Raw genomic sequence first — 27,459 nt, forward strand, 5'->3', positions numbered from 1 at the left:
TGTCTTTTCGCCTTGTTTATGGTTTCCTTTGCTGTGCAAAAGCTTTTAAGTTTACTTAGGTCCCATTTGTTTATTTTTGTTTTTATTTCCATTTCTCTAGGAGGTGGGTCAAAAAAGATCTTGCTGTGGTTTATGTCAAAGAGTGTTTTTCCTATGTTTTCCTCTGAGTTTTATAGTGTCTGGTCTTACATTTAGGTCTTTAATCCATTTGGAGTTTGTTTGTTTTTTGAGTTTATTTTTGTGTATTGTATTAGGGAGTGTTCTAATTTCACTCTTTTACATGTAGCTATCCAGTTTTCCCAGCACCACTTATTGAAGAGATGTCTTTTCTCTGTTGTATGTTCTTACCTCCTTTGTCAAAGATCAGGTGACCATATGTGCGTGGGTTTATCTCTGGGCTTTCTATCCTGTACCATTGATCTATATTTCTGTTTTTGTGCCAGTACCATACTGTCTTGATTACTGTAGCTCTGCAGTTTAGTTTGAAGTTGGGGAGCCTGATTCCTCCAGCTCTGTTTTTCTTTCTCAAGATTGCTTTGGCTATTTGGGGTCTTTGTGTCTACATACGAACTGTAAAGTTTTTTGTTCTAATTTTGTGAAGAATGCCATTGGTAGTTTGATGGGGATTGCATTGAATCTGTAGATTGCTTTGGGTAGTATAGTCATTTTCACAATATTGATTCTTCCAATCCAAGAACATGGTATATTTCTCCATCTGTTTATGTCACCTTTGATTTCTTTTATCAGTGTTTTATAGTTTTCTGAGTACAAGTCTTTCGCCTCCTTAGGTAGGTTTATTCCTAGGCATTTTATTCATTTTGTTGCGATGGTAAATGGGATTGTTCCTTATTTTCTCTTTCTGATTTTTCCTTGTTAGTGTATAGGAATGCCAGACATTTCTGATTTTTTTTTTACATCTTTATTGGAGTATAATTGCTTTACAATGGTGTGTTAGTTTCTGCTTTATAACAAAGTGAATCAGTTATACATATACATATGTTCCCATATCTCTTCCCTCTTGCGTCTCCCTCCCTCCCACCCTCCTTATCCCCTGATTTTTTTTTTTTTATGTTCCTGATCTTAGTAGAAATGCTTTCAGTTTTTCACCATTGAGTATGATGTTTGCTGTGGGTTTGTCATATATGGCCTTTATTATGTTGAGGTAGTTTCCCTCTATGCCCATTTTCTGGAGAGTTTTTATCATAAATGGATGTTGAATTTTGTCAAAAGCTTTTTCTGCATCTATTGAGATGATCATATGGTTTTTATTCCTTAATTTGCTAATATGGTGTACCACATTGATTGATTTGCATATACTGAAGAATTCCTGCATCCCTGGGATAAATCCCACTTGATGATGGTGTCTGATCCTTTCAATATGTTGTTGGATTCTGTTTGCTAGTATTTTGTTCAGGATTTTTGCATCTATGTTCATCAGTGATATTGGTCTGTAATTTTTTTTGTGATATCTTTTTCTGGTTTTGGTTTCAGGGTGGTGGTGGCTTCGTAGAATGAATTTGGGAGTGTTCCTCCCTCTGCAATATTTTTGGAGAGTTTGAGAAGGATCGGTGTTAGCTCTTCTCTAAATGTTTGATAGAATTTGGCTGTGAAGCCATCTGGTCCTGGACTTTCGTTTGTTGGAGGATTTTTAATTACAGTTTCAATTTCATTACTTGTGATAGGTCTGTTTATATTTTCTAATTCTTCCTGGTTCAGTCTTGGAAAATTGTACCTTTCTAAGAATTTGTCCATTTCTTTGTGGTTGTCAATTTTATTGGCATATAGTTGTTTGTAGTAGTCTCTTACAATCCTTTGTATTTCTGTGGTGTGTCAGCTGTGATTTCTCCTTTTTTCATTTCTTATTTTATTGATTTGCATCCTCTCCCTTTTTTTCTTGGTGAGTCTGGCTAAGGGTTTATCTATTTTGTTTATCTTCTCAAAGAAACAGCTTTCAGTTTTATTGATCCTTGCTACTGTTTTCTTCATTTCTATTTCATTTACTTCTGCTCTGATCTTTATGATTTCTTTCCTTCTACTGACTTTGGGTTTTCTTTGTTCTTCTTTCTCTCATTGATTTAGGTGTAGGGTTAGGTTGTTTATTTGAGATTTTTCTATTTCTTGAGGTGAGACTGAATTGTTATAAACTTCCCTCCTAGAACTGCTTTTGCTGCATCCCATAGGTTTTGGGTCACTGTGTTTTCATTGTCATTTGTTTCTATGTATTTTTTTATTTCTTCTTTGATTTCTTCAGTGATGTCTTGGTTATTTAGTAACACATTTTTTAGCCTCCAAGTATTTGTGGTTTTTACAGTGTTTTTTTCTGTAGTTTATTTCCAATTTCATAGCATTGTGGTCAGAAAAGATACTTGATATGATTTCAATTTTCTTAAATTTTCCAAGGCTTGATTTGTGACCCAATGTGATCTATCCTGGAGAATGTTCCATGTGCACTTGAGAAGAAAGTGTACTCTTCCTCTTCTGGGTGGAATGTTCTATAAATATCAATTAAATCTACCTGGTCTACTGTATCATTTAAAGCTTGTGTTTCCTTAGTTATTTTCTGTTTGGATGATCTGTCCATTGGTGTAAGTGGGGTGTTAAAGTCCCATACTATTATTGTGTTACTGTCTATTTCCACTTTCCTGGTTGTTAGCATTTGCCTTATGTATTGAGGTGCTCCTATGTTGGGTGCATAAACATTTATAATTGTTATATCTTCTTCTTGGATTGATCCCTTGATCATTATGCAGTGTCCTTCCTTATCTCTTGCAACAGTCTTTATTTTAAAGTCTATTTTATCTGATATGAGTATTGATACTCTGGCTTTCTTTTGATTTCCATTTGCATGGAATATCTTTTTCCATCCCCTCATTTTCAGTCTGTACGTGTCCCTAGGTCTGAAGTGGGTCTCTTGTAGACAGCATATATATGGGTCTTATTTCTGTATCCATTCAGCCAGTCTGTGTCTTTTGGATGGGGCATTTAATCCATTTACATTTAAGGTTATTATCGATATGTATGTTCCTATTACCATTTTCTCTTTTTTTAAATTTATTTATTTTATATATTTATTTTTGGCTGCGTTGGGTCTTCATTGCTGCGCACAGGCTTTCTCTAATTGTGTCAACAGGCTTCTCATCGTGGTGGCTTCTCCTGTTGCACAGCAATGGGCCCTAGGTGTGCAGCCTTCAGTAGTTGTGGTGTGTGGGCTCAGTAGCTGTGGCTCGAAGGCCCTAGAACGCAGGCTCAGTAGTTGTGGCGCACGGGCTTAGTTGCTCTGCGGCATGTGGGATCTTCCCGGACCAGGGCTTGAACCCGCGTTCCCTGCATTGGCAGTGGATTCTTAACCACTGCACCACCAGGGAAGCCCTCTTTTACCATTTTTTTAATTGTCTGGGGTTTGTTTTTGTGGGTCTTTTTCTTCTCTTGTGTTTCCCGCCTAGAGAAGTTTCTTTAGCATTTGTTGTAAAGCTGGTTTGGTGGTGCTGAATTCTCTTAGCTTTTGCTTGTCTGAAAAGCTTTTGATTTCTCCCTCGAATCTGAATGAGATACTTTCTGGGTAGAGTAATCTTGGTTGCAGGTTTTTCTCTTTCATCACTTTAAGTATATCCTGCCACTCCCTTCTGGCCTGCAGAGTTTCTGCTGAAAAATCAGCTGATAACCTAATGGAGATTCCTTTGTGGGTTATTCTTGGTTTTTCCCTTGCTGCTTTTAATATTTTTCTTTGAATTTAATTTTGTTAGTTTGATTAATATGTGTCTTGGTGTGTTTCTCCTAGGGTTTATCCTGTATGGGACTCTCTGTGCTTCCTGGATTTGGGTGACAATTTCCTTTCCTATGTTAGGGAAGTTTTCCACTATAATCTCTTGAAATATTTTCTCAGACCCTTTCTATTTCTCTTCTTCTTCTGGGACGCCTATAATTCGAATGCTGGTGCATTTGGTGTTATCCCAGAGGTCTCTGAGACTGTCTTCAATTATTTTCATTCTTTTTTCTTTATTCTGCTCCTCGGCAGTTATTTCCACCATTCTGTCTTCCAGCTCACTTATTGATTCTTCTGCCTCAGTTATTCTGTTATTGATACCCTCTAGTGTATTTTTCATTGCAGTTATTGTGTTGTTCATCTCTGTTTGTTTTTTCTTTAGTTCTTCTAGATCTTTGCTTAACATTTCTTGTATTTTCTCAATCCGTGCCTCCATTCTATTTCCGACATTCTGGATCATCTTTACTATCATTACTCTGATTTCTTTTTCAGGTAGATTGCCTCTTTTCTCTTCATTTATTTGGTCTTGTAGGTTTTTACCTTGCTCCTTCATCTGTGACATATTTTTTTGCTGTCTCTTTTTTTAGTGGTGTGCGGGCCTCTCACTGTTGTGGTCTCTCCCGTTGCGGAGCACAAGCTCCAGACGCGCAGGCTCAGCGGCCACAGCCCACGGGCCCAGCCACTCCACAGCATGCGGGATCCTCCCGGACTGAGGCATGAACCCACGTCCCCTGCATTGGCAGGTGGACTCTCAACCACTGCGCCACCAGGGAAGCCCTGCTGTCTTATTTTTTATTTTCTTTTTTTTGTGAGTGGGATTGTGTTCCTGTCTTACTGGTTGTTTGGACTGAGGCTTCCAACACTGGAGTTTGTAGGCTGTTGGGTAGAGCTGGGTCTTGGTGCTGAGATGAGGACCTCAGGGAGACCTCATTCTGATGAATGTTCCCTGGGGTCTGAGGCTCTCTGTTAGTCCAGTAGTTTGGACTCAGAGCTCCCACCGCAGGAACTTCAGCCCGACCCCTGGCTCATGAACCAAGATCCCGCAAGCCCATGCCAGGCGGCAAAAAAAAAAAAAGGAGAACAATAACAAAGTAAAAAATAAAATTAGACGAGGTAACTAACAGATACATTAGAAAAAATATAAAAATAAAAATATAGATGAAACAACAACTGGAAGGTAAAAAGAACCACAATAGTAAAAAAGAGGAGAAAAAAACGTGGAAAAAGGCCTTGGCTGTGGAGGGCGGGCCTAAGCAGGGGCGAGGTTTGGGTGGTGGGCAGGGCTTATGCTTAGGACCCACAGGGCTGGAAAAGGCCCTGGGAAGGAAGGAGGCGTGGTGGGGCCTAGGCTCAACAGAACAGAAGGGGCCCAGTGCCCCCTGCCTCCTGCCTCTGGTCTCAGAGGGCAGTGAACCCCCTTGGCTTCCTGGGCTCGAGTGGGCGGGGCAAACACCCTTTGCTCCTTTCCTGCTCCTCCGGTCCTGGAGGGTCCCTCCCACCTGCCTCTCCTGTTCTCTCCTGGCCTCCCTCCTACGACCCCAGGACCAACCCAGCCCAGAGGGGACCTCTGAGGGCGTAGGACCCGCCCAAGAGCCAGGCAGACTTCCCCGGCCCACTGGGCAGGGGAAACGCTGGGCATGCTCCCCCCAACCCGAGACCCCGAGGGTCCCTCCAGGCATTGGAACCCCTCCCCCTTCTCAGCCACCCCTCAGGGGCGCTGGTCCTGTCCAGCCTCCACTTCTCCTCCCCCCTCAGTCTCCCCACATCCTACCGGTTCGCTTGGGGGTTCTTCCCATCTCCTTGGGCATCAGGGTCCCACACCAGCATTCGGCAGGCACCCTAGTTGTGGGGAGACGCGAACTCTGCGTCTGACTTTTTAAACTGAATTTTTAGGCTGACCTCCACAGCCAGACAGGGGACTCACTGACCAGGGAGACAGACGAATGTGTAAAGAGAACAACCACATGTGACTTTAATGAGACCATGAAGTAGACAGGGATGCTCAGGGTCTCCCTGGGTTTATTGCTGGGGAAAGCAACAGGGCCTTTTCACCCTGGACACTGGGAAAAATTTGGCTCAGTAGGAAAGAAGCTGAAAACCCTTGCTTATGGACCAGGGTTCTTGCAGAGAGGCAGCAAGCTTGGCATGCCACTGGATTTCAGAAGGAATTTCTAGCTGTCTGTTACCTTGGTAATTTGAGTTGTGGTGGTGCTGCTGGTGGTCTCAGATGTGATGGTCTGAGCTGTCAGCAAGACTCCTGGGTCCAAGTCCCCGTTGCTGTCGTCAGTCTGCAGAAGGAGACACAACTCATCACCATGCCTCTTAGGAAACCTCATGGGCAAATGTTGTAGATGCAGCTTTGCTCTGCAGCTGCACGTTCTAAAGCAAAAACCCAATTCCCTTACAGTGATCTCTTAATTAATAAAATGAAGCCCCTGGGAACAAAGCTCCTTCTAAAATAGTTGGACAAGTCCAGTTTCCCCAGCATTGGGTCAGTGACAGGAGTGGATGAGAAAAAGGAGGCAGGAGTGTAACCACAGGTTCAACAAGAGTGACAGTAACTATGCACATGTATACAGCATTTTACAGCTCATAAATGGCTTTCAAAACTTTCTTTTTTGATGCTTACACAAGCCCTGTGAATATAAATAGAAAAGGCAGAAATTTATTAGCACTCCCAGGTAAGACTCAGGTTCAGAGAAAGCGAGTGATTTGCCCAAGGACTCAAAACTACTGGTATTGTACACTGACTCAGAGGGGCATTTAGAGAATTGTGATTATTTTCATAAAGAATTCTGCAGCAAGCAACGTGCTAGGTTACCATCCTTCTCCACCTCTTTATATAAGTAATTTGCATTATAAGCAGAGGCCTCCAACTTTTTTATGAGCAGGGCCACATTTCATTGAGGCAAAACTTTGAGATACTGTGGGGAGGGCGGAAGGAGGAGAAGAGAATTAGAAAAGAGAAGAGTCCCTGGCTGGATTCACTTCCAGGTAGGAATATGGACAAAACAAAGAGAGGGAACATGATTGTGTCACCTAAGTCTTTCATACACGTCACCCTCATACCAGGCATATTATTGGCTAGTTTACTAACACTTTCTTCAGCCCAGACATATTTATCTACCTTAGATTCAGACTGAGCTAACATTTATTGCACTTGTACTATATGCCAAGCACATAATGCAACTATTACCTCAATCACACCTCTCAGTATCCGAAGTAGGTACTCACTGTATATTATTTTGCTCACTGTATAGTTCAGAAAAGTGAGGTCCAGAGAGGTTAAATAATTTTCCAAAGGGATTTCCCTGGTGGCCCAGTGGTAAAGAATCCACCTTCTAATTCGGGGGATGCGGGTTCGATCCCTAGTCAGGGAACTAAGATCCCACATGCCACAGGGCAACTAAGCCCGTGCGCCACAACTACTGAGCTCATGCACCTCAACTAGAGAGCCCACGTGCAACAAACTACAGAGCCCATGTGCCCTGGAGCCTGCACACCACAACTAGAGAGAAGCCCATGTGCTGCAACAAAAGATCCAGTGTGCCACAACTAAGACCCAATGCAGCAAAAAAAAAAAAGTAAATAAATTAATTAAATAAAAAGAAACCTTAAAGAAATAACAATTTGCCAAGGTTCTATGCTAATAAGTGCTTGAACTAGGACTGAGGGCAAAGACTTCCTGTCTGAAGATTGGGGTTCAGGTCCCAGCTCAGACAGTGGCTGGCTGTAGAACCTTGGGCAAGTCATTCTGACTTTTCTGAGCTTTAGTTTTCTCATTTTTATAACAGGCTACCCTGTAAGATGTGCTCTGCCTCCACTGTAGCACTGCTGTGAAGATCAAAAGAGATTTTAGAAATAAAAGTACATTATAAGTTGTTATTAAGAATTTGTGTGCCAATATATACACAATGGACTATTACTCAACCATTAAAAAGAATGAAATAATGCCATTTGTAGCAACATGGATGGACGTAGAGATTATCAAGTGAAGCAAGTCAGACACAGAAAGACAAATACCATATGATATCGCTTATACGTGGAATCTAAAAAAATGATACAAATGAACTTATTTATAAAACAGAAATAGGCTCACAGACATAGAAAACAAACTTATGGTTACCAAAGGGGAAAAGGTTGGAGGGAGGGATAAATTAGGAGTTTGGGATTAAAATATACACACTATTATATATAAAATAACCAACAAGGACTTACTGTATAGCATAGGGAACTATACTCAATATCTTGTAATAACATATAATGGAAAAGAATCTAAAGAACAGATATATACATGTATGTATAACTGAATCACTTTGCTGTACACTGAAACACAACATTGTAAATCAACTATACGTCAATAACAATTTTTTTAATCCAAAAAAAAAAAAGAATTTGCGTGCCAGGAGGGCTAAACCTTTTTGAAAAGCTCCTCCTCTACTAAACCTAAGAATCTATTTTTTTCTACCTCCCTCCCACCCCCTTCCTCCTCCTTTTCTGTCTCTGAAGAAGGTGGAAGAGGGAGGAGACATTGTTATGATTTCCAACTTAACACTCTTTCCACATGGGGCCTCTTTTCTTACCAGTGTTTTCTCAAAATGGTACTGTAGCTTTCAGTTGCTTATAAAGTTAACCATCCCTTTATCCTATGACACAGCAGTTCCACTCTTAGGTGTTTACCCAAGATAAGTGAAAACATATGTCCACAGAAAGACTCGCACATGAATGTTTAAAGCAGCTTTATCCATATTTGCCCCCAACTGGAATCAACTCAACTGTCCATCAACAAATGAAAGGATAAACAAATTGCGGTATATTCATACAATGGAATACTACTCAACAATAAAAAGCAGTGAACTATGGATTCATATAACATGGATGAATCTGAAAAACATGTTCAGACACAAAAGGGTATGACTGTATACTTCCATTTATATGAAGTCCAAGAACAGGTAAAACTAAGCTATGATAACAGAAATCAGAGCAGTGGCTGCCTAGAGGGATAGGGATGGACTGGCAAAGGCTATGAAGAAAGTTTCAGGAGTGATGAAAATGTTCTGAACCCAAATGTGTCTTGGTTACACAGGTAGATACATTCGTCAAAACCAATAAAAAATTGAACTCTTGGGCTTCCCTGGTGGCGCAGTGGTTGAGAGTCTGCTTGCCGATGCAGGGGACACGGGTTCGTGCCCCGGTCCGGGAGGATCCCACATGCCGCGGAGCAGCTGGGCCTGTGAGCCATGGCCGCTGAGCCTGCGCGTCCGGAGCCTGTGCTCCACAACGGGAGAGGCCACAACAGTGAGAGGCCCGCGTACCACAAAAAAACAAACAAACAAACAAACAAAAAACTGAACTCTTAACGTCTGTGCATATCACTGTATGTAAATGTTACCTCAGGTACACATACATGCACATATATGCAAACAGTAAAACCCTATTCTGGCTCCCCACCTCCTCTCGCCATGTCCCAAAATGTAGGAATTATGGATGGATTAAAAAAAGGTTCTCAGTCCGCCTGCCGATGCAGGGGACACGGGTTCATTCCCCGGTCCGGGAAGATCCCACATGCCGTGGAGTGGCTGGGCCCGTGAGCCATGGCCGCTGAGCCTGCGCGTCTGGAGCCTGTGCTCCGCAACGGGAGAGGCCACAACAGTGAGAGGCCTGCGTACCGCAAAAAAAAAAAAAAAAAAAAAAAAAAAAAAGGTTCTCAGGTTTACTTGTCTGGAAAGATAATAAAAACACAAGCAAAAATAATTATAGTAAATAAACAATAACAATAGCAAATAATTATCTGGTGCTTATTATGTGCCAGGCACTTTTTCTACAAATTATTTACAGCATACTGCACTGAGCTTTTTCATTTACCAGTTTATCACGTAGCTATTCCCAGCAGAAGCTTTTAAAAATAACTGTAAAGCATTACCTTAATGGGATGTACTATAATTTATTTAACCTGCTCCCTATTGAAGGACATTTAGATTGTTTCCATGGTAGTGACAACTTAATTTGAAATGCACATTGTGAAACTCACATTTTATGTACATTAACTCATTTATTCCTCTCAACAACCCTATGAGGTACAACTATTATTAGCCTCATTTTACAAATGAGGAAACTGAGGCACACAGTGATTCAGTTACTTGACTGCACACTAGTAAGTGATGGAGCAGGTTGAAACCCAGGAAATCTAATTCCAAAGTCAATACTTTTCCTCACTATACTCCACTGTCTAGTCAATAAGAAGTAATTTGTATCTTGGCTGACCGTCTTAGATGTATAACAATATAATACCTACCATTTTGGAATAGCCACTATGTGCCAGGCGAGTATTATCTTTATCTCAGTGACCTTAAAAAGGTATTTTTCAGAAGAGAAGGCTAAGGCTCAGAGGTTAAGTGACTTGCTGAAGGTCATGAAACTAGCAAGTGCTGGAATGAAGATCCAGGTCTCTCTAACTCCAAAGCCCACATGCTTTATCTTGTACTTCATAATGGCTCTGTATTTCTCTTACATGCTAGGATTTTTAAAAATGACTGCTTCCTTTCCCTTTTTTGTAGGGGCTATACTCAAACCAAACATGGGCTTCTGTGGTCAGGATGGCCCTAACAACTTTTTTAATAATTTACTTTGAACGATTAAAAACATTTTTTTTGATATGCACATGCTACAAAATTTTAAATCTTTAAAATGGAGATCAATGAATTGTTGGTCTCCCTCCCACTCCTAACCACAGCCTGCATCCCAGGCCTCTTCATCCCAGGCCACCACTGGTGGTTTTTTGTTTTTGTTTTTCTAAGTACCCATTCAGAGTTAGTATATTCACATATAAGCCTATTCATACATAGCTGTACATACAACCCTTTTCCCTCCCATAAACAGTAGCATATTATTTATACCATATTGCACTGCATTTTTTCATTTACCGATTTATCACGTAGATTATTCCCATCAGAAGCTTTTTTTAATGGCTGCACAGAATTGCCTTAATTGGATGTACCATAATTTACAAACATGTTCCCTACTGATAGACAGTTAGGTTGTTTCCATGGTAGTGACAACTTAAAGGGTTCCCGCCCATCTGCAAGTACTTCTTTTCTAAACATCCTTGGCTCATTGTGTGCACAATCTTAAAGGAATGTCCCCAGACTTCCTTTGTAGTCCGCTTCACAGCCAAGTCCTTTTCATCCATCAGTGTCTCTCCTGACGCAGCTCTTTCTTCTTGTTTCCTCAGGCTACACCTCAGTTCTTCACAAGTAACCCCCCAGACTTCCCGTAGCCGCATTCCTGTCTCTAGGCAGCCTCTCCTTTAATAGGTGCAGCATACAGCTTTAGGAACCATCTTCCAAAACCATTGCTTTAATTAGGCCACTTTATCACCACTGCCAGAAAACTTGAAGCAATTTCTCATTATTTACCAAACTCAAATTCTACACTCTGGACCACAAGAGAGAGACACGGGAAGTATACTAATGTTAACTGAATGTCTATGAATGCACCAAGCGCTTTACTGACATCATTTCACTCCGTCCTCCCTCAGATCTTGCAGTGGTATGTCGTATTATCCCCATTTTACACACAGGAAACAGAGGCTTACAGAGATGAGCGATTTGTTTAAAGTTATCCAGCTAGTACATGGTCGAGCTAGGATACAAATTCTACTTGTCTAATTGCAAAGCAAGTGCTTTTAATTGGCAAGTTACACGGCTTCCTAAAGGTGGATATCATCATCCAGTTTATGGTGATGTGAGGATTAACTGAAAGGATTCATGTGAAAACACCCAGCCAGAGCTCCACGTAGCTGTCTCCTTCCCATTATGCAGGCTTCAGCTAAAATGTCACTTTCTCAGAGGGGATTTTCATGACTATTCTAGCCCCAAAATAGCAACTTTTCATGTTATTCCACATTGTCTAACTCTTGATCCTATTTAATTTCTTTATAGCACTTATCACTGTCTGAAATTCATACATTTATGTGTTTTATTGCCTGTCTCTCCTGACTAGAATGTCAGTTCCAGAGCATAGGGCCTGTGTCCACCCTGTACACTGCTTTGGCCTAACATATAAATGCTCAACAAATACTGGTTGCAGTAATGATTAACAGCTCAGTTTATAGAAGGAAAATTTTCTCTCAATTTTGGCATCTGTGAAGAAGAAAGACAAGAAAAACAACTCAGAGGGCAGGCAGCAGAAGCAAGAAGAACAACAATCCTGCAGCCTGTGGGACAAAAGCCACATTCACAGAAAGACAGACAAGATGAAAAGGCAGAGGGCTATGTTCCAGATGAAGGAACAAGATAAAACCCCAGAAGAACAACTAAATGAAATGGAGATAGGCAATCTTGCAGAAAAAGAATTCAGAATAATGATAGTGAAGATGATCCAGGACCTTGGAAAAAGAATGGAGGCAAAGATCAAGAAGATGCAAGAAATGTTTAACAAAGATCTAGAAGAACTAAAGAACAAACAAACAGAGATGAACAATACAATAATTGAAATGAACACTACACTAGAAGGAATCAATAGCAGAATAACTAAGGCAGAAGAATGGATAAGTGACCTGGAAGACAGAATGGTGGAATTCACTGCTGCGGAACAGAATAAAGAAAAAAGAATAAAAAGAAATGAAGACAGCCTAAGAGACCTCTGGGACAACATTAAATGCAACAATATTCGCATTATAGGGGTCCCAGAAGGAGAAGAGAGAGAGAAAGGACCCGAGAAAATGTTTCAAGAGATTATAGTTGAAAACTTCCCTAACATGGGAAAGGAAATAGCTACCCAAGTCCAGGAAGTGCAGAGAGTCCCACATAGGATAAACCCAAGGAGAAACACGCCGAGACACACAGTAATCAAATTGGCAAAAATTAAAGACAAAGAAAAATTATTGAAAGCAGCAAGGGAAAAACGATAAATAACATACAAGTGAACTCCCATAACGTTAACAGCTGATTTCTCAGCAGAAACTCTACAAGCCAGAAGGGAGTGGCATGATATACTTAAAGTGATGAAAGGGAAGAACCTACAACCAAGATTACTTAGCAAGGATCTCATTCAGATTCTATGGAGAAATCAAAACCTTTACACACAAGCAAAAGCTAAGAGAATTCAGCACCACCAAACCAGCTCTACAACAAATGCTAAAGGAACTTCTCTAAGTGGGAAACAAAAGAGAAGAAAAGGATCTACAGAAAAAGCCTCCAAACAATTAAGAAAATGGTAATAGTAACATACATATCGATAATTACCTTAAACATGAATGGATTAAATGCTCCAACCAAAAGACATAGGCTTGCTGAATGGATACAAAAACAAGACCCATATATATACTGTCTACAAGAGACACACTTCAGACCTAGTGACACATACAGACTGTAAGGGGATGGAAAAAGATATTCCATGCAAACGGAAATCAAAAGAAAGCTGGAGTAGCAATACTCATATCAGATAAAATAGACTTTAAAATAAAGAATGTTACAAGAGACAAGGAAGGACACTACATAATGATCAAGGGATCAATCCAAGAAGAAGATATAACAATTATAAATATATATGCACCCAACATAGGAGCACCTCAATACATAAGGCAACCACACACAGCTATAAAAGAGGAAATCGACAGTAACACAATAATACTGGGGGACTTACCTCACTTACACCAATGGACGGATCATCCAAAATGAAAATTAATAAGGAAACACAAGCTTTATATGAAACAATAGACAAGATAGATTTACTTGATATTTATAGGACATTCCATCCAAAAACAGCAGATTACACTTTCTTCTCAAGTGCACACAGAACATTCTCCAGGACAGATCATATCCTGGGTCACAAATCAAGCCTCAGTAAATTTAAGAAAACTGAAATCATATCAAGCATCTTTTCCAACCACAATGCTATGAGATTAGAAATCAATTACAGGGAAAAAAACATAAAATCACAAACACATGGAGGCTAAAAAATACGTTACTACATAACCAAGAGATCACTGAAGAAATCCAAGAGGAAATCCAAAAATATCTAGAGACAAATGACAATGAAAACACCATGATCCAAAACCTATGGCATGCAGCAAATGCAGTTCTAAGAAGGAAGTTTATAGCTATACAAGCCTACCTCAAGAAACAAGAAAAATCTCAAATAAACAATCTAATGTTACACCTAAAGGAACTAGAGAAAGAAGAACAAACAAAACCCAAAGTTAGCAGAAGGAAAGAAATCATAAAGAACAGAGCAGAAATAAATGAAATAGAAACAACAGCAAAGATCAATAAAACTAAAAGCTGCTTCTTTGAGAAGATAAACAAAATTGATAAACCATTAGCCATATTCATCAAGAAAAAGAGGGAGAAGACTCAAAACAATAAAATTAGAAATGAAAAAGGAGAAGTTACAACAGACACTGCAGAAATACAAAGCATCCTAAGAGACTACTACAAGCAACTCTATGCCAATAGAATGGACAACCTGGAAGAAATGGACAAATTCTTAGAAAGGTATAACTTTCCAAGACTGAACCAGGAAGAAACAGAAAATACGAACAGACCAATCACAAGTAATGAAATTGAAACTGTGATTAAAAATCTTCCAACAAACAAAAGTCCAGGACCAGATGGCTTCACAGGTGAATTCTATCAAACATTTAGAGAAGAGCTAACACCCATCCTTCTCAAACTCTTCCAAAACATTGCAGAGGAAGGAAAACTCACAAAAACTCATTCTATGAGGCCACCATCACCCTGATACCAAAACCAGACAAAGATACTACAAAAAAAGAAAATTACAGACCAATATCACTCATGAATATAGATGCAAAAATCCTCAACAAAATACTAGCAAACAGAATCCAACAACACATTAAAAGGATCATACACGATGATCAAGTGGGATTTATCCCAGGGATGCAAGGATTCTTCAATATACACAAATCAATCAATGTAATACACCATAGTAACAAACTGAAGAATAAAAACCATAAGATCATATCAATAGATGCAGTAAAACCTTTTGACAAAATTCAACACCCATTTAAACTCTCCAGAAAGTGGACATAGGGGGAACCTGCTTCAACATAATAAAGGCCATATATGACAAACCCACAGCAAACAGCATTCTCAATGGTGAAAAACTGAAAGCATTTCCTTTAAGATCAGGAACAAGACAAGGATGTCCACTCTCACCACTATTATTCAACATAGTTTTGGAAGTCCTAGCCACGGCAATCAGAGAAGAAAAAGAAATAAAAGGAATACAAATTGGAAAAGAAGAAGTAAAACTGTCATTGTTTGCAGATAAAGAATCCTAAAGATGCCACCAGAAAACTACTAGAGCTAATCAATGAATTTGGTAACGTTGCAGGATACAAAATTAATGCACAGAAATCTAATTAATGCACAGAAATGTCTTGCACTCCTATACAGTAATGATGAAAAATCTGAAAGAGAAATTAAGGAAACACTCCCATTTACCACTGCAACAAAATGAATAAAATACCTAGGAATAAACCTACCTAGGGAGACAAAAGACCTGTATGCAGAAAACTATAAGACACTGATGAAAGAAATTAAAGATGATATCAACAGATGGAGAGATATACCATGTTCTTGGATTGGAAGAATTAATATTATAAAAATGACTATACTACCCAAAGCAACCTACAGAGTCAATGCAATCCCTATCAAATTACCAATGGCAGTTTTTACAGAACTAGAACAAAAAATCTTAAAATTTGTATGGAGACACAAAAGACCCTGAATAATAGCCCAAGCAGTCTTGAGGGAAAAAAATGGAGCTAGAGGAATCAGACTCCCTGACTGCAGACTATACTACAAAGCTACAGTAATCAAGACAGTACGGTACTGGCACAAAAACAGAAATATAGATCAATGGAACAGGATAGAAAGCCCAGAGATAAACCCACGCATCTATGGACAACTAATCTATGACAAAGGAGGCAAGGATATACAGTGGAGAAAAGACAGGCTTTTCAATAAGTGGTGCTGGGAAAACTGGACAGCTACATGTAAAAGAATTAAATTAGAATGCTCCCTAACACCATACACAAAAGTAAACTCAAAATGGATTCGAGACCTAAATGTAAGACCGGGCACTATAAAACTCTTAGAGGAAAACATAGGAAGAACACTCTTTGACATAAATCACAGCAAGATCTTTTTTGATTCACCTCCTAAAGTAATGGAAATAAAAACAAAAATAAACAAATGGGAACTAATGAAACTTAAAAACTTTTGCACAGCAAAGGAAACCATAAACAAGATGAAAAGACAACCCTCAGAATGGGAGAAAATATTTGCAAATGAATCATTGGACAAAGGATTAATCTCCAAAATATATAAACAGCTCATACAGCTCAAAATTAAAAAAAAAAACAACCCATCCAAAAATGGGCAGAAGACCTCAACAGACATTTCTCCAAAGACATACAGATATCCAACAAGCACATGAAAAGCTGCTCAACATCACTAATTATTAGAGAAATGCAAATCAAAACTACAATGAGGTATCACCTCACACCAGTTAGAATAGGCATCATCAGAAAATCTACAAACAACAAATGCTGGAGAGGGTGTGGAGAGAAGGGAACCCTCTTGCACTGTTGGTGGGAATGTAAATTAATACAGCCACTATGGAGAACGGTATGGAGGTTCCTTAAAGAACTAAAAATAGAACTACCATATGACCCAGCAATCCCACTACTGGGCATATACCCAGAGAAGACCATAATTCAAAAAGGCACATGCACCCCAATGTTCATTGCAGCACTATTTACAATAGGCAGGTCATGGAAGCAACCTAAATGCCCACTGACAGACGAATGGATAAAGAAGATGTGGTACATATACACAATGGAATATTACTCAGCAATAAAAAGGAATGAAATTGGGTCATTTGTTGAGACGTGGATGCATCTAGAGACTGTCATACAGAGTGAAATAAGTCAGAAAGAGAAAAACAAATATCGTATATTAATGCATATATGTGGAACCTAGAAAATGGTACAGATGAACTGGTTTGCAGAGCAGAAACTGAGACACAGAAGTAGAGAAAAAAACGTATGGACACCAAGGGGGGAAAGCGGCACGGGGTGGGAGTGGTGGTGTGATGAACTGGGAGATTGGGATTGACATGTATAGACCGATGTGTATAAAATGGATGACTAACAAGAAAAAAAAAAAAAAAATAAATAAATATATATTTAAATATTAAAAAAAAAAGAAAACTCAACACAAGCAACCCGAGCTCATTCAAATTACTAACAATGAAGGAGAAATATTACTAAAAGTAGGAAGTAAACAAAAATTTTAAGTACTAAATTCTTACATGATTTTAAATTTAATTGTAATAAATTGATTATAATTATTATAGCTGTTTCTTATTTACACTTTCAGGCGTGGTGCTCAAGTTGATTCCATACAGTACTGTATTTTATATAAGCTTTACAACAGAATCATTAAGTAGATACTAACATCATGTGGGTGGAGGTGGGGTGGGGGGGGCATCGGGGCTCACAGACATTCAACCACTTGTTTAAGTTAGCAAATGAAGAAGCTGGGACCTGGGGCTTCCCTGGTGGCACAGTGGTTAAGAATCCACCTGCCAATGCAGGGGACACGGGTTCGAGCCCTGCTCCGGGAAGATCCCACATGCCGCCCTGGTCCGGGAATATCCCACGTGTCGCGGAGCAACTAAGCCTGTGCGGCCACAACTACTGAGCCTGCACTCTAGAGCCCGTGAGCCACAACTACTGAGCCCACGTGCTACAACTACTGAAGCCCACACGCCTAGAGCCCGTGCTCCGCAATGAGAGAGGCCACCGCAATGAGAGGCCCGCGCACCACGGCAAGGAGGGGCCCCTGTTCACCACAACTATAGAGGGCCCGCGCACAGCAATGAAGACCCAACACAGCCAAAAATAAATTAATTAATTAAATACATTTTTAAAAAAGCTGGGACCTGAACTCAGGTTTGTTTGACCCAAAGCCCATGTTATCAACCATTACACTAGTCTGCCTTCCCTAACTGAATTGCGTGGATATAAGCAATCAGATCCAAGATAATGTTGCTTTTGAAAAAGTATTTTGGGACATCTTGAGATCAGTAATCTCTTCTGAAAAGAACTGCCCCAGAAAAGCCTAGCATTATTTGCAGGAAGTGATTAGCAACCCTGTGAAGAAAGGTTATTTATCGTGTTTACTGTAGTCTTTGGTTCTGAAACATCAAAGTGTGTCCTACCTGGGCAGCCTCATAAGTGATGGTCTTGGTCTCAGTGTGGACTATAGGGACGTCTTTGGTTGGAATTTCACTTTTCACAGCATTGGCAGTGTCTGAGATGGTGACGGTCTGAGTCTTCACCAGGGGAGGCTGTGAAGCAGTAAAGAAACAGAGTTACCGGAGTCTTCCGAAGGCTGTGGAGAACTAACCTTCTGACATTGAGCTGATCAAAGTGATTGCTCTAATCAAGCAAAGGGCTAGCTCAATCTCTGCCCAAGACTTGGACACTATTCCAAAGTAGCCCTGACAAGGTGTCAAATCATGAAAGATATTAAAGAACAGCATTACGATAATCAGTTTCATATTCTTAATGGAAAGCTATGATATCAGACAGTTACGATTGGTGATACAAAACACTTCAGACTGACCCTCAGAATTTGAATATAAAACTACTTGCCAAATAGCACTCACTTTTGTTTGTCCTTGTGACTGTACCATCAAAATTAAGAAAATCAGCCACATTTCCTCCTCTATGTACAAATGGTACAGGAAATAGCAGTGGCTCGGAACACATTACCCTGGAATTCATTAACTTCTTTCAAATCAATGTCAGACATTCACTTTGGAGTTATTGAAAAGAAACAGTATTTGGAAAACTGGAGAGAAAATAATCAGTTCTACCACCACCTGGTGATTAATCTCAGAATTTCAGAAGAATGAACATGAGCGAAATACCAAAGGTTTCTTGTCCATCAGCTCACCTTCCCCAAGACTATAAATCACCCTAAAACTACCATTTGATTGTGGTAAAGTTAATTACGGCCATCCACCTTAGCATAGGAGATTAGTACCTACAATCATGGAAGCTCCCGTGAGCGGGGTCAGTGGGAGTGGTGGGCTGCGCTATGTGGCTGCAATACACAAAAAATTATTTGGGGCCTGACTCCTTATTTAAAAAGTCAGTTACCCCTTGTAATTAAGAGTATTTGAATTTTTTGGGCTGGGTCTCAGAACACTGAGGGCTCCTCATCACAGAAGTCTCAGAAATTCACCTCTTTACACAGCCCATACTTGAGCAAGGAAAAGAGGAACATACTTACACCAGCTTCATAAAGATAAACAGCTGGAGTTTACCCCCAAGAGTTTTGTTAAGTCAACAGGGGAGAGAGCATTTCTAGCCTTGGTGTTAGTGACTCTGAATAAATTTCTTTGTAGTAATCAAGGACTTCAATTATATTCTGTGATTTTGAAAAAAAGCCAAGAGGCTACTACCCTCACCACTGCCACCACCACCACCTCCTCCACAGAATAGATTCTGGCCCTCTCCCAAAGTGAGTCATTAGATCTGCACGACTGAATCAGTTACTACCTGGAAACTTCGAATGAGGGTGGGGAACTGGTTACCCACACGAGAGTCAAGAAATGATCCATTTTGCTCTCCAACAGGCTCTCCTGGTATAACATGTTCTTCACTACTCTCTGCTTTTTTTTCAGCAACTTGCAGCTGAGAGGAAGCTGGTGATATTGAGGACTTTAAGGCACTGGCCTGTTCCTCCACTCCTACACATTCCCCACTTGGACCTCTCGACATTTCCTTAATATCAAGATAGCCAGTTGCCCCCTGCTCCTTCTCTTCCGTCTCCTTGCTGCTTATGGAGAGGGAGCCAAAGTCAAAGTTTTGTGGAGACTCCAACGGGGTAGTCATTTGGCTCTTACTAGGAATTATTGAATGCTTGGGGCCCTCCCATTCAGAGTCAGGGTTGGTAGATGGCCCCTTGGTCATGGCAGCCACCTCCTCTGTGCGAATGCCATTTATATTCTACAAATGAATGAACACATACAAAAGCAAGATTAGGAATTCGTGGGGAATACAGTGAACTCTGAGAATCAACAATGATTTCTAAGAGGCCTCAAAAATATTAATACTGGGCTTCCCTGGCGGTACAGTGGTTGAGAGTCCCCCTGCCGATGCAGGGGACGCGGTTTAATGCCCCGGTCCGGGAAGATCCCGCATGCCGCCGAGCGGCTGGGCCCGTGAGCCATGGCCGCTGAGCCTGCGCGTCTGGAGCCTGTGCTCCACAACGGGAGAGGCCACAACAGTGAGAGGCCCGCGTACAGCAAAAAAAAAAAAAAAAAAAATTAATACTAATATAAACCAAGAATCTTAACTCCTGAGGTGGTCAAAAGGAAGAATTACTGTTCACTAAACATGTCAGCAGCTTAAGTGATTCCAACCTCATTTTGGTCATATTTCTACAACATGGTTAATCTGAGAAACGATTTCGATGTGCCTCACATAGTACCAAGCACTTCATATTACAAGCACTTTGTATTTCTATGGTGTTCTCTGTATAACACATACTCTTCATACTTAGAGGAGTCACTATTCCTAAATACCTAACTCATTACTATGCACAGGACACAATGCAATTTATGAGTCAATAAAACATATTCTTGAGGAGTCTGATCAGATTGAAAAATACTCCACATATCTCCAAGCCATATGTATCATCAAGCTGGCCCATAATGCAGAGGCTAAAATCTAGACTCTGGTTGGCAGAGATATGGAAATCGAGTACATCCAGCACAGACTTAATCCAATCATCGTCAAAGAGTTAACTATAATATCAAAAATAGTGAAACATTTCTTTGTAAACAGAATAAATGCAACTGAGCAGCTGAGAAGTATTTCTCCACAGATGAATGACATATCTCCAACCCCTAAGAGAAATAAATCCTGGAAACACAGAGTTCCCTCCTGGGCTAAATGCCTCACATCACAGGGAAAATAGATCTAAAATAAGAACTTTCAAGAGAATGTGGAGAGAAGATAACATCACAGTAGACCTACTCCTAAAGTTTAAAGAAAGGTGCTGTAGGTGGAAGAAAAGTAGGAATTCACACTATTAGGAAAAGAATAGGAACCATTTGAGAAATGAACAATCTAATAGAAGCCAAATGTCAGGAAAATCTGCATGTGCTCACCAGAGGGCTGTACATAAGCCACTTAGGTCTGAAATTTTGGTAAGATCAATTTACCATATTACATGCTTGCCATAAAGGAACTTAACAGAAAAGGACTCTTTTAAAAAGGTGTTCCTGGAGTAATGACGTACGCTTGGAGCAGCCTACACATTTCAGTGCTCATATCACACTACACATATTATACTTCTTAAAAAATCGCTGCTGCTCCTTAAGTTGTAAAACAGCCTACATTCTGATGAATATAAACCAGTGGCCAAGAAAGGTAAGAAAAGATGCACTGCGCTCAAGAACTCCAGGCCAACCTTACTTCTAGAAACAGTCAACTCAAGAGCATCTCAAAGTGGTACAAGTTGAACTCACATTAGGCAGGTCTTTCACTGACTGATCATGAATATTACTTAGCACATGAAAAGGTGGAATTGAGAGATGACAAGAGAAACTGTCTCTGTCTGCAGATGTATCAGAGATACATAAACTACTCTTGCTAAGGGTATATGAATTTCCTCGTGTTTAAAATGAGAGTAATACTTGGTTTGGCTCACAGGGTTCTGAAGATCAAATACAATAATATATATGAAAGCATGTAAATTCTGTAACTGTCAATTACCATTAGATTCACTTAATTCAATCAACATTACCTGAGCACCTATAATAGGCTAGGGCCTGGAGGACACTAGAATGAGTTTGTTGTTATGTTATTAACACACTGTACTACTTTCTAGGGCACTTATCTCACCATTTCTTTTGAGTCAGACAAGCTGCTATGGAGCTGCCCAAAAATAGACCAGCTGGTAATAAACAAACAGGCTTTCTCAAATTGCTATATGCTAGCGCTAGCGCTGTGAATAGCATATCCCCACTCACTCACATGGAGAGGCACTTCATGGCTTCTCCAAATAATTCTGTCACAAATGAGAAGGCTGATTAATAACCAGGGGAATACCTAAGATAATCAAGTAAGAGCCAATTTTATACCAGTCTGCTCAAGTGATAAGTAGTGGTCTGTCATCAAGAAGCCATTTGTGAATTAAACGTTGCTTAGGCCAGCACCACCTGGCCCAAAGTTGCCTACTGCTGAGTAAAATTAGATAGATCAATCATGTTTTTCAAAGCAGGAACAGACGAGACCAAGGGTAAAAGCTGTAGCCACAGTAATATCAATTCAGCAAATATTTACTGATCACCTAATATGTATTAGTCACTGGAAATGAAAGGAAAACTGATAACAGTTGGGTTGGATTACCACTTAGAACACTCCCACATATGGTCAAATCAGCCGCTCCAGTTGGCTCTGTTGTCCAGATCTCTTGGACAACACAGCCAACTACTTACTGGACACTCTCCCAGGCATATGGAACACAATATGCCCCAAACTAAACTCATCTATTCCACTTTAATATCTCCCTTATCTGTCTACTCTTCTCTATTCCCACACTTACTATCTTCATTCAGGCTCTAATAGTGCCTCACCCCACTTACTACTAATGCCCTAAACAATTTTTCTTCTTTTCTTTCTTCCTTCCTTCTTTCTCACCTCAAACCTTCTCTGAACACATCCTATATTCTGTCATGAAAATATTTATTTCTAAAATGAAACATTGAAAATTCCATTTTTCAGGTTAAAATCCTTCAGTGGTTCTTCATTGCCTTCTGGATAAAGTTCAGGTCCTTTATTAAGACATAGAAAATACTTTAAAATATGACTCCTACCTCTCTCTCCAGCTTCACCTTGCTAAAACTTCACATACATCCTTCTCTCCATTAATTCAAGACAATTTGCAGTTCCTAGAACAGAGCATGCTTTCTTTTGTCCCCGTGCCTTTGCCAATATCGTATCGTTCCTTCTGCCTGCAAGTCCATACTCAGCTCAAGTCAGTTCTTCTAGAAGTTTCCCCCAACTGCCTAAAGTATATTTAGATACCATGCCTCTTTTGTTCCCGTTGTACCCTGTCATTATTGGTTTACTCATCTGTCTTTTCCATTAGACTGATAAGAACTTGCTATGTTTCTTAGCTCTGTTAATCTCTCTTGCACAGTTTTTGGCACGTAATAGATGTTCAGTAAAAACTTGTTGAAATTATACCAAATAAATCCAGGAACCCTAAGAACTGCTTTGACTTGTGCTATTCAAAAATTAAAAAAGCTTGGGACTTCCCTAGTGGTGCAGTGGTTAAGAATCCGCCTACCAATATAGGGGACAGGGGGGTTTGAGCCCTGGTACGGGAAGATCCCACATGCTGCAGAGCAACTAAGCCCGTGCGCCACAACAACTGAGCCTGCGCTCTAGAGTCTGTGAGCCACAACTACTGAGCCCGTGTGCCACAACTACTGAAGCCTGCGCACCTAGAGCCCATGCTCCGCAACAAGAGAAGACATCGCAATGAGAAGCTCACACACTGCAATGAAGAGTTAGCTCCCGCTCGCTGCAACTAGAGAAAGCCCACATGCGTCAACAAAGACCAAAGGCAGCCAAAAATAAAAAATTAATTAAGTAATTTAATTAATTAAAAAAAAAAACCCAGAGATGCTCTTTCCAAAAAAAAAAAAATTGAAAAGCCTTGTTTACAAAGAACATAAGAAGCAGCCCACTTGACCAGACCAGCATTCTGGTCCAGCATTCTATCTCCTACATCAGTAAAATAAGAGGAAAACTAACATTATTGCATGTTCACTGTGTGACAGTCACTCTAACATGTTTTCTCATTTAATTTTTCACAACCTCACTATGAGGTAGTCACTATCTCTATTTTATAGATGAAAAAATGGAGAGGGTAAGCAAGTCAGACCTAGGAAGTGATGGAACTAGGGTTTAAACTAAGGTCAGTGATTGATTCAAAAGCCCATTTCTTCCCATGGCAAAAGAAAGTATCTCAAGTAGGCCCAAAGGACATGTCCTATTATGTTCAAAAGAATATACACTAAACCTGACTATTCTTTTGGGAAGCACAAAGTTGTCCAAGGTCCTTAGCAGAGTCTGGTTTTAGTGGCTGACACCATACTTTGAAATATAAGGAGAAGGCTGTAAAGCCAGAAGAAAAGATTGGGTCAAAAAGAAGATCTAAAATCCCCATGACATAAGACACCTACAATTTGGCATCTAACGTGAGTGAGGAATTTTAACTGACAGTGCTGTGCCTTTGGCTATGACCATCAGCATGGACCACTGGATTATATAAGATTCTGCACAGCAGCATATACCAAACTGGCCTGGAAAATTTAAAGGGATCTTCTCAAGGATATGAATAAATATATGACTGCGTCTGCACCACCCACAGTGACAGATAAAATTGAGATCTGATGTGTTGCTTGTCTGGCCTGATGCAGGATCTATAAGAAGGATGCTACAATACAAAGACCAGTTGCCTGTATAAAGTACCACAAGGCTGTCTAGTTGGTTTCAAGAATATGAGAAGGGGGACTTCCCTGGCGGCGTAGTGGTTAAGAATCTGCCTGCCAATTCAGCGGACACGGGTTCGATCCCTGGTCTGGGAAGATCCCACATGCCGTGGAGCAACTAAGCCCGTGCATCACAACTACTGAGCCTGTGCTCTAGAGCCTGTGAGCCACAACTACTGAGCCCGTGCGCCACATTCTCATTGTAATGAGAAGCCCGTGCACCGCAACAAAAGAGTAGCCCCCGCTCACCACAACTAGAGAAAGCCTGTGCTCAGCAACGAAGACCCAAGGCAGCCAAAAATTAATTAATTAGTTAATTATTTAATAAAAGAATATGAGAAGGAAGAACGTTAGACCAATATTTAAGTGAGCAGGAACATTATTTGATTGAAAATTCTCAATTTTACTTAAAACGTCAATGGTTCCTGCTAAGTATGATAATTCAGAAATCAAGAGATTTTTTTTTTCCCCTAAAGGCTTTCTCTTGAAAATGACTTATTCAAATGGATTATGTCACAGGATCATCAAATCCTGAGTATGTATGTGACTTTGTGAGTTATAAATAACCTCTCCCTTGACTTAGGGATTACAGATATTAAGAGCAGGATATGGGTGTTTTATAGGTATTTTGCTGCTACTCCATTAAATGCAATCCAGAGTCTTTCGTTTTAGGTTATTTTTGAAGGAAGGGATTTATATATTTGAAGAGACTATTGAGAGAAGTACAGTTATGCTGACAAGACTCTCTTATCCTATAAGCAACACAATGAAAATAAATCCTGAAAATCTTTCTAAAATTTTGCTACATAAGCAAGAGCCATATAAGTTTTTTTCTGGAGGGCCTATGTGGTAATTTTCCCCACACACATTTTGTCCTTGTTCCTTGCTTAATGAAGTCCAATTTTACCTTTAGATGGCAATAGGAAAACAATTCCTTTCTCTGTTAAAAAAAAAAGAAAAGAAAAGGAACCTGCTATTGTCTCATTTTAGCTTCCTATACATTAAAATCCTGGGTAGGCAGTTAAGGACCAAATGAAGAACAGCAGCTCTTTCCCTGCCAACCTTGTCATATGATTTCAGGGTCATACTTTCATTTCAGGACCATGATTAGATTGTTGGAATAAGGGAAGAAGGCAAAAATGCTAACTTCAAAGACTAAATCCCCCTCTTAATAATATATGCTATGTTTTATTTCTTGCCAATTTAAAAATTATATTTTCCAATGTGTGTAATTATATACATGAAAAAGATGTCAAGGTATACTAAAACATCAGTAGGGGTAGGACTGCAAATAATTTAATTTCTTTCTTTGTGTTTTTCTGTATTTCCCAACCTTTTTAAAATGAATATGCATTACCTTTGTAATAAAAATGCTATTAAATAATTTTTCTTACGCAGGCTTTTACACTGGTTTCATAATGAAGTGGTCTGTAAAACCCGAAGAGTCTGGTAAACAATTTATGAAGGAAGTGCTGATAAATCCTTAATATACTCCAAGCCTTTGAAAACAGTTAAAAATAAACCTTAATGTTTCCTAAATGAAAAAGTAGTTAATGGAAAGAATGACAAGAAATGTCAGTAACTGGTAAGTAGTATAAAAATTCTCTTTTATATGGAGAATATAATATAAAACTGCAGTAATTTAGTGAGTGGATTTTGAAAGTCAAAGTCAAGGATGATGGACAATCTATCTGAGTGGAGAAGAAATAGCTCAAATTTAAGGTGTAGCTTCATTACATTTTGTTTAATGCTTTCTGATTTAGAAATGGCAGGGATATTCTCAGGAATATGACTAAAAATATGGTTGTATCTGTGAGTTGTCACAGAGTTTCTGTGAATTTCTTATTAGACATCTGCTTCTGAAACAGTAAAGACACTTAAGGAAAATTATCACTCTCTTGCCAAAGTCATGATAGCAACTGGGAATATAAAATATTAAAGTGTCCAAGACCTGATTTGAACATTAACTCTAGATTAGTGATATAGACCATAGACAAACACTATCATACTTCACATCAGAATGCTTTATATTCCTTGTATGTGTGTGGTTTTTTGTTTGTTTGTTTTGGCTGAGTGCCCTACACCTCAGGCTGAGACCTTCTTTTACTGAAATTAAGTATAAGACAGCAGAATGAAATGACCAAATTCAATAAAGAGTTGTTTAATTGCCACCTCAGAAGAGAATCCTCTTTTAGGTGCTTTTGAGATAAATGAAAGAAGGCAGTGATCCATTTTCCAGGGTACTTAGATTTAGCTGAATGAAGGTATTAACAATGATATGTACAGATAGCAGTTACATATATCTGCATAATAAACTTAGGGCTGTGTGGTGGTTGGGCAATGGTGGAACCCTGGGGAGAAAGCAAACTTTTATCAGAGCTGGTCAGTAAGCTTAATTACAGTGTCTTGTTATTTTTTGTGCCTTCTCAGGTATTATAACATTACACTAAACACTGGAATAAGCCAGTCAACAATGTTACTGAGTCCATCATTAGCAGAATTAGACAGCTGACAGGACAATTTTAAAAGAAGGAAGAAAATACAGTGATATCAGTTACAAAGCTAACTTCTAATGAGAGTCTTGCAATCAATATATGTTTAATATTAAGTTTTCAGGAAAACCCTTTTCCTTCATATTCTACTCAGTATTTTCAAAGATCTATTTTTAGAATATCTGTGAAAATTTTATCATCATATATATATGCATGTTTAAACAGACATTATAGACAAATTAATAAATATGGGTTTTCTTACTTGCTGAAATTATACAAGACAAATTTTAAGAGAAGGGCAATTAACATGCTAAGGTGACATTTTATTTTATCAAAATGACTAAATTGAGAAGCAGGAAACACAAATGATGACTGCAAAAGAATTTTCTTAGTTTGGCCAGACCAAAATACAAATTCTCTCACTAAATTACAGAAATATCCTGTCTTAACCCACTTTACCAGTGCCATCTTAAATAGTCTCAAACATTCCCTTCCAAATCAGCAAGAGTTTCACTTTTACATAAATATACTTAGAGGCTCGAGCACAGAAAACCAAAAATACTTTCTTTGATGAAGAACAAATAATTATTA

At 39.5% G+C, this 27,459-nt stretch overlaps 1 protein-coding gene across 17 annotated transcripts in view; it reads right to left on the bottom strand.

Annotated features, from left to right (window-relative positions):
• The window catches only part of EPB41 (erythrocyte membrane protein band 4.1), a 206,215-nt gene that overhangs the window by 8,672 nt on the left and 170,084 nt on the right, over positions 1-27,459 (bottom strand). For 8 of the 17 annotated variants that reach the window (XM_027109405.1, XM_027109402.1, XM_027109397.1 and 5 more), the window contains 3 exons: positions 19,365-19,814; positions 18,017-18,145; positions 5,950-6,051 (listed from right to left, as the gene is read on the bottom strand). In XM_027109405.1, coding sequence (XP_026965206.1) covers positions 5,950-6,051; positions 18,017-18,145; positions 19,365-19,814 — 681 coding nt within the window. The remainder of the gene's footprint in view (positions 1-5,949; positions 6,052-18,016; positions 18,146-19,364; positions 19,815-27,459) is intronic. The other 9 variants (XM_027109403.1, XM_027109404.1, XM_027109406.1 and 6 more) reach the window with 2 other exon arrangements.

This window comes from Aethalodelphis obliquidens, unplaced genomic scaffold (assembly GCF_003676395.1).
Source record: "Aethalodelphis obliquidens isolate GAN/ISIS:26980383/991018 unplaced genomic scaffold, ASM367639v1 scaffold9, whole genome shotgun sequence".
Lineage (NCBI taxonomy): Eukaryota > Metazoa > Chordata > Mammalia > Artiodactyla > Delphinidae > Aethalodelphis > Aethalodelphis obliquidens.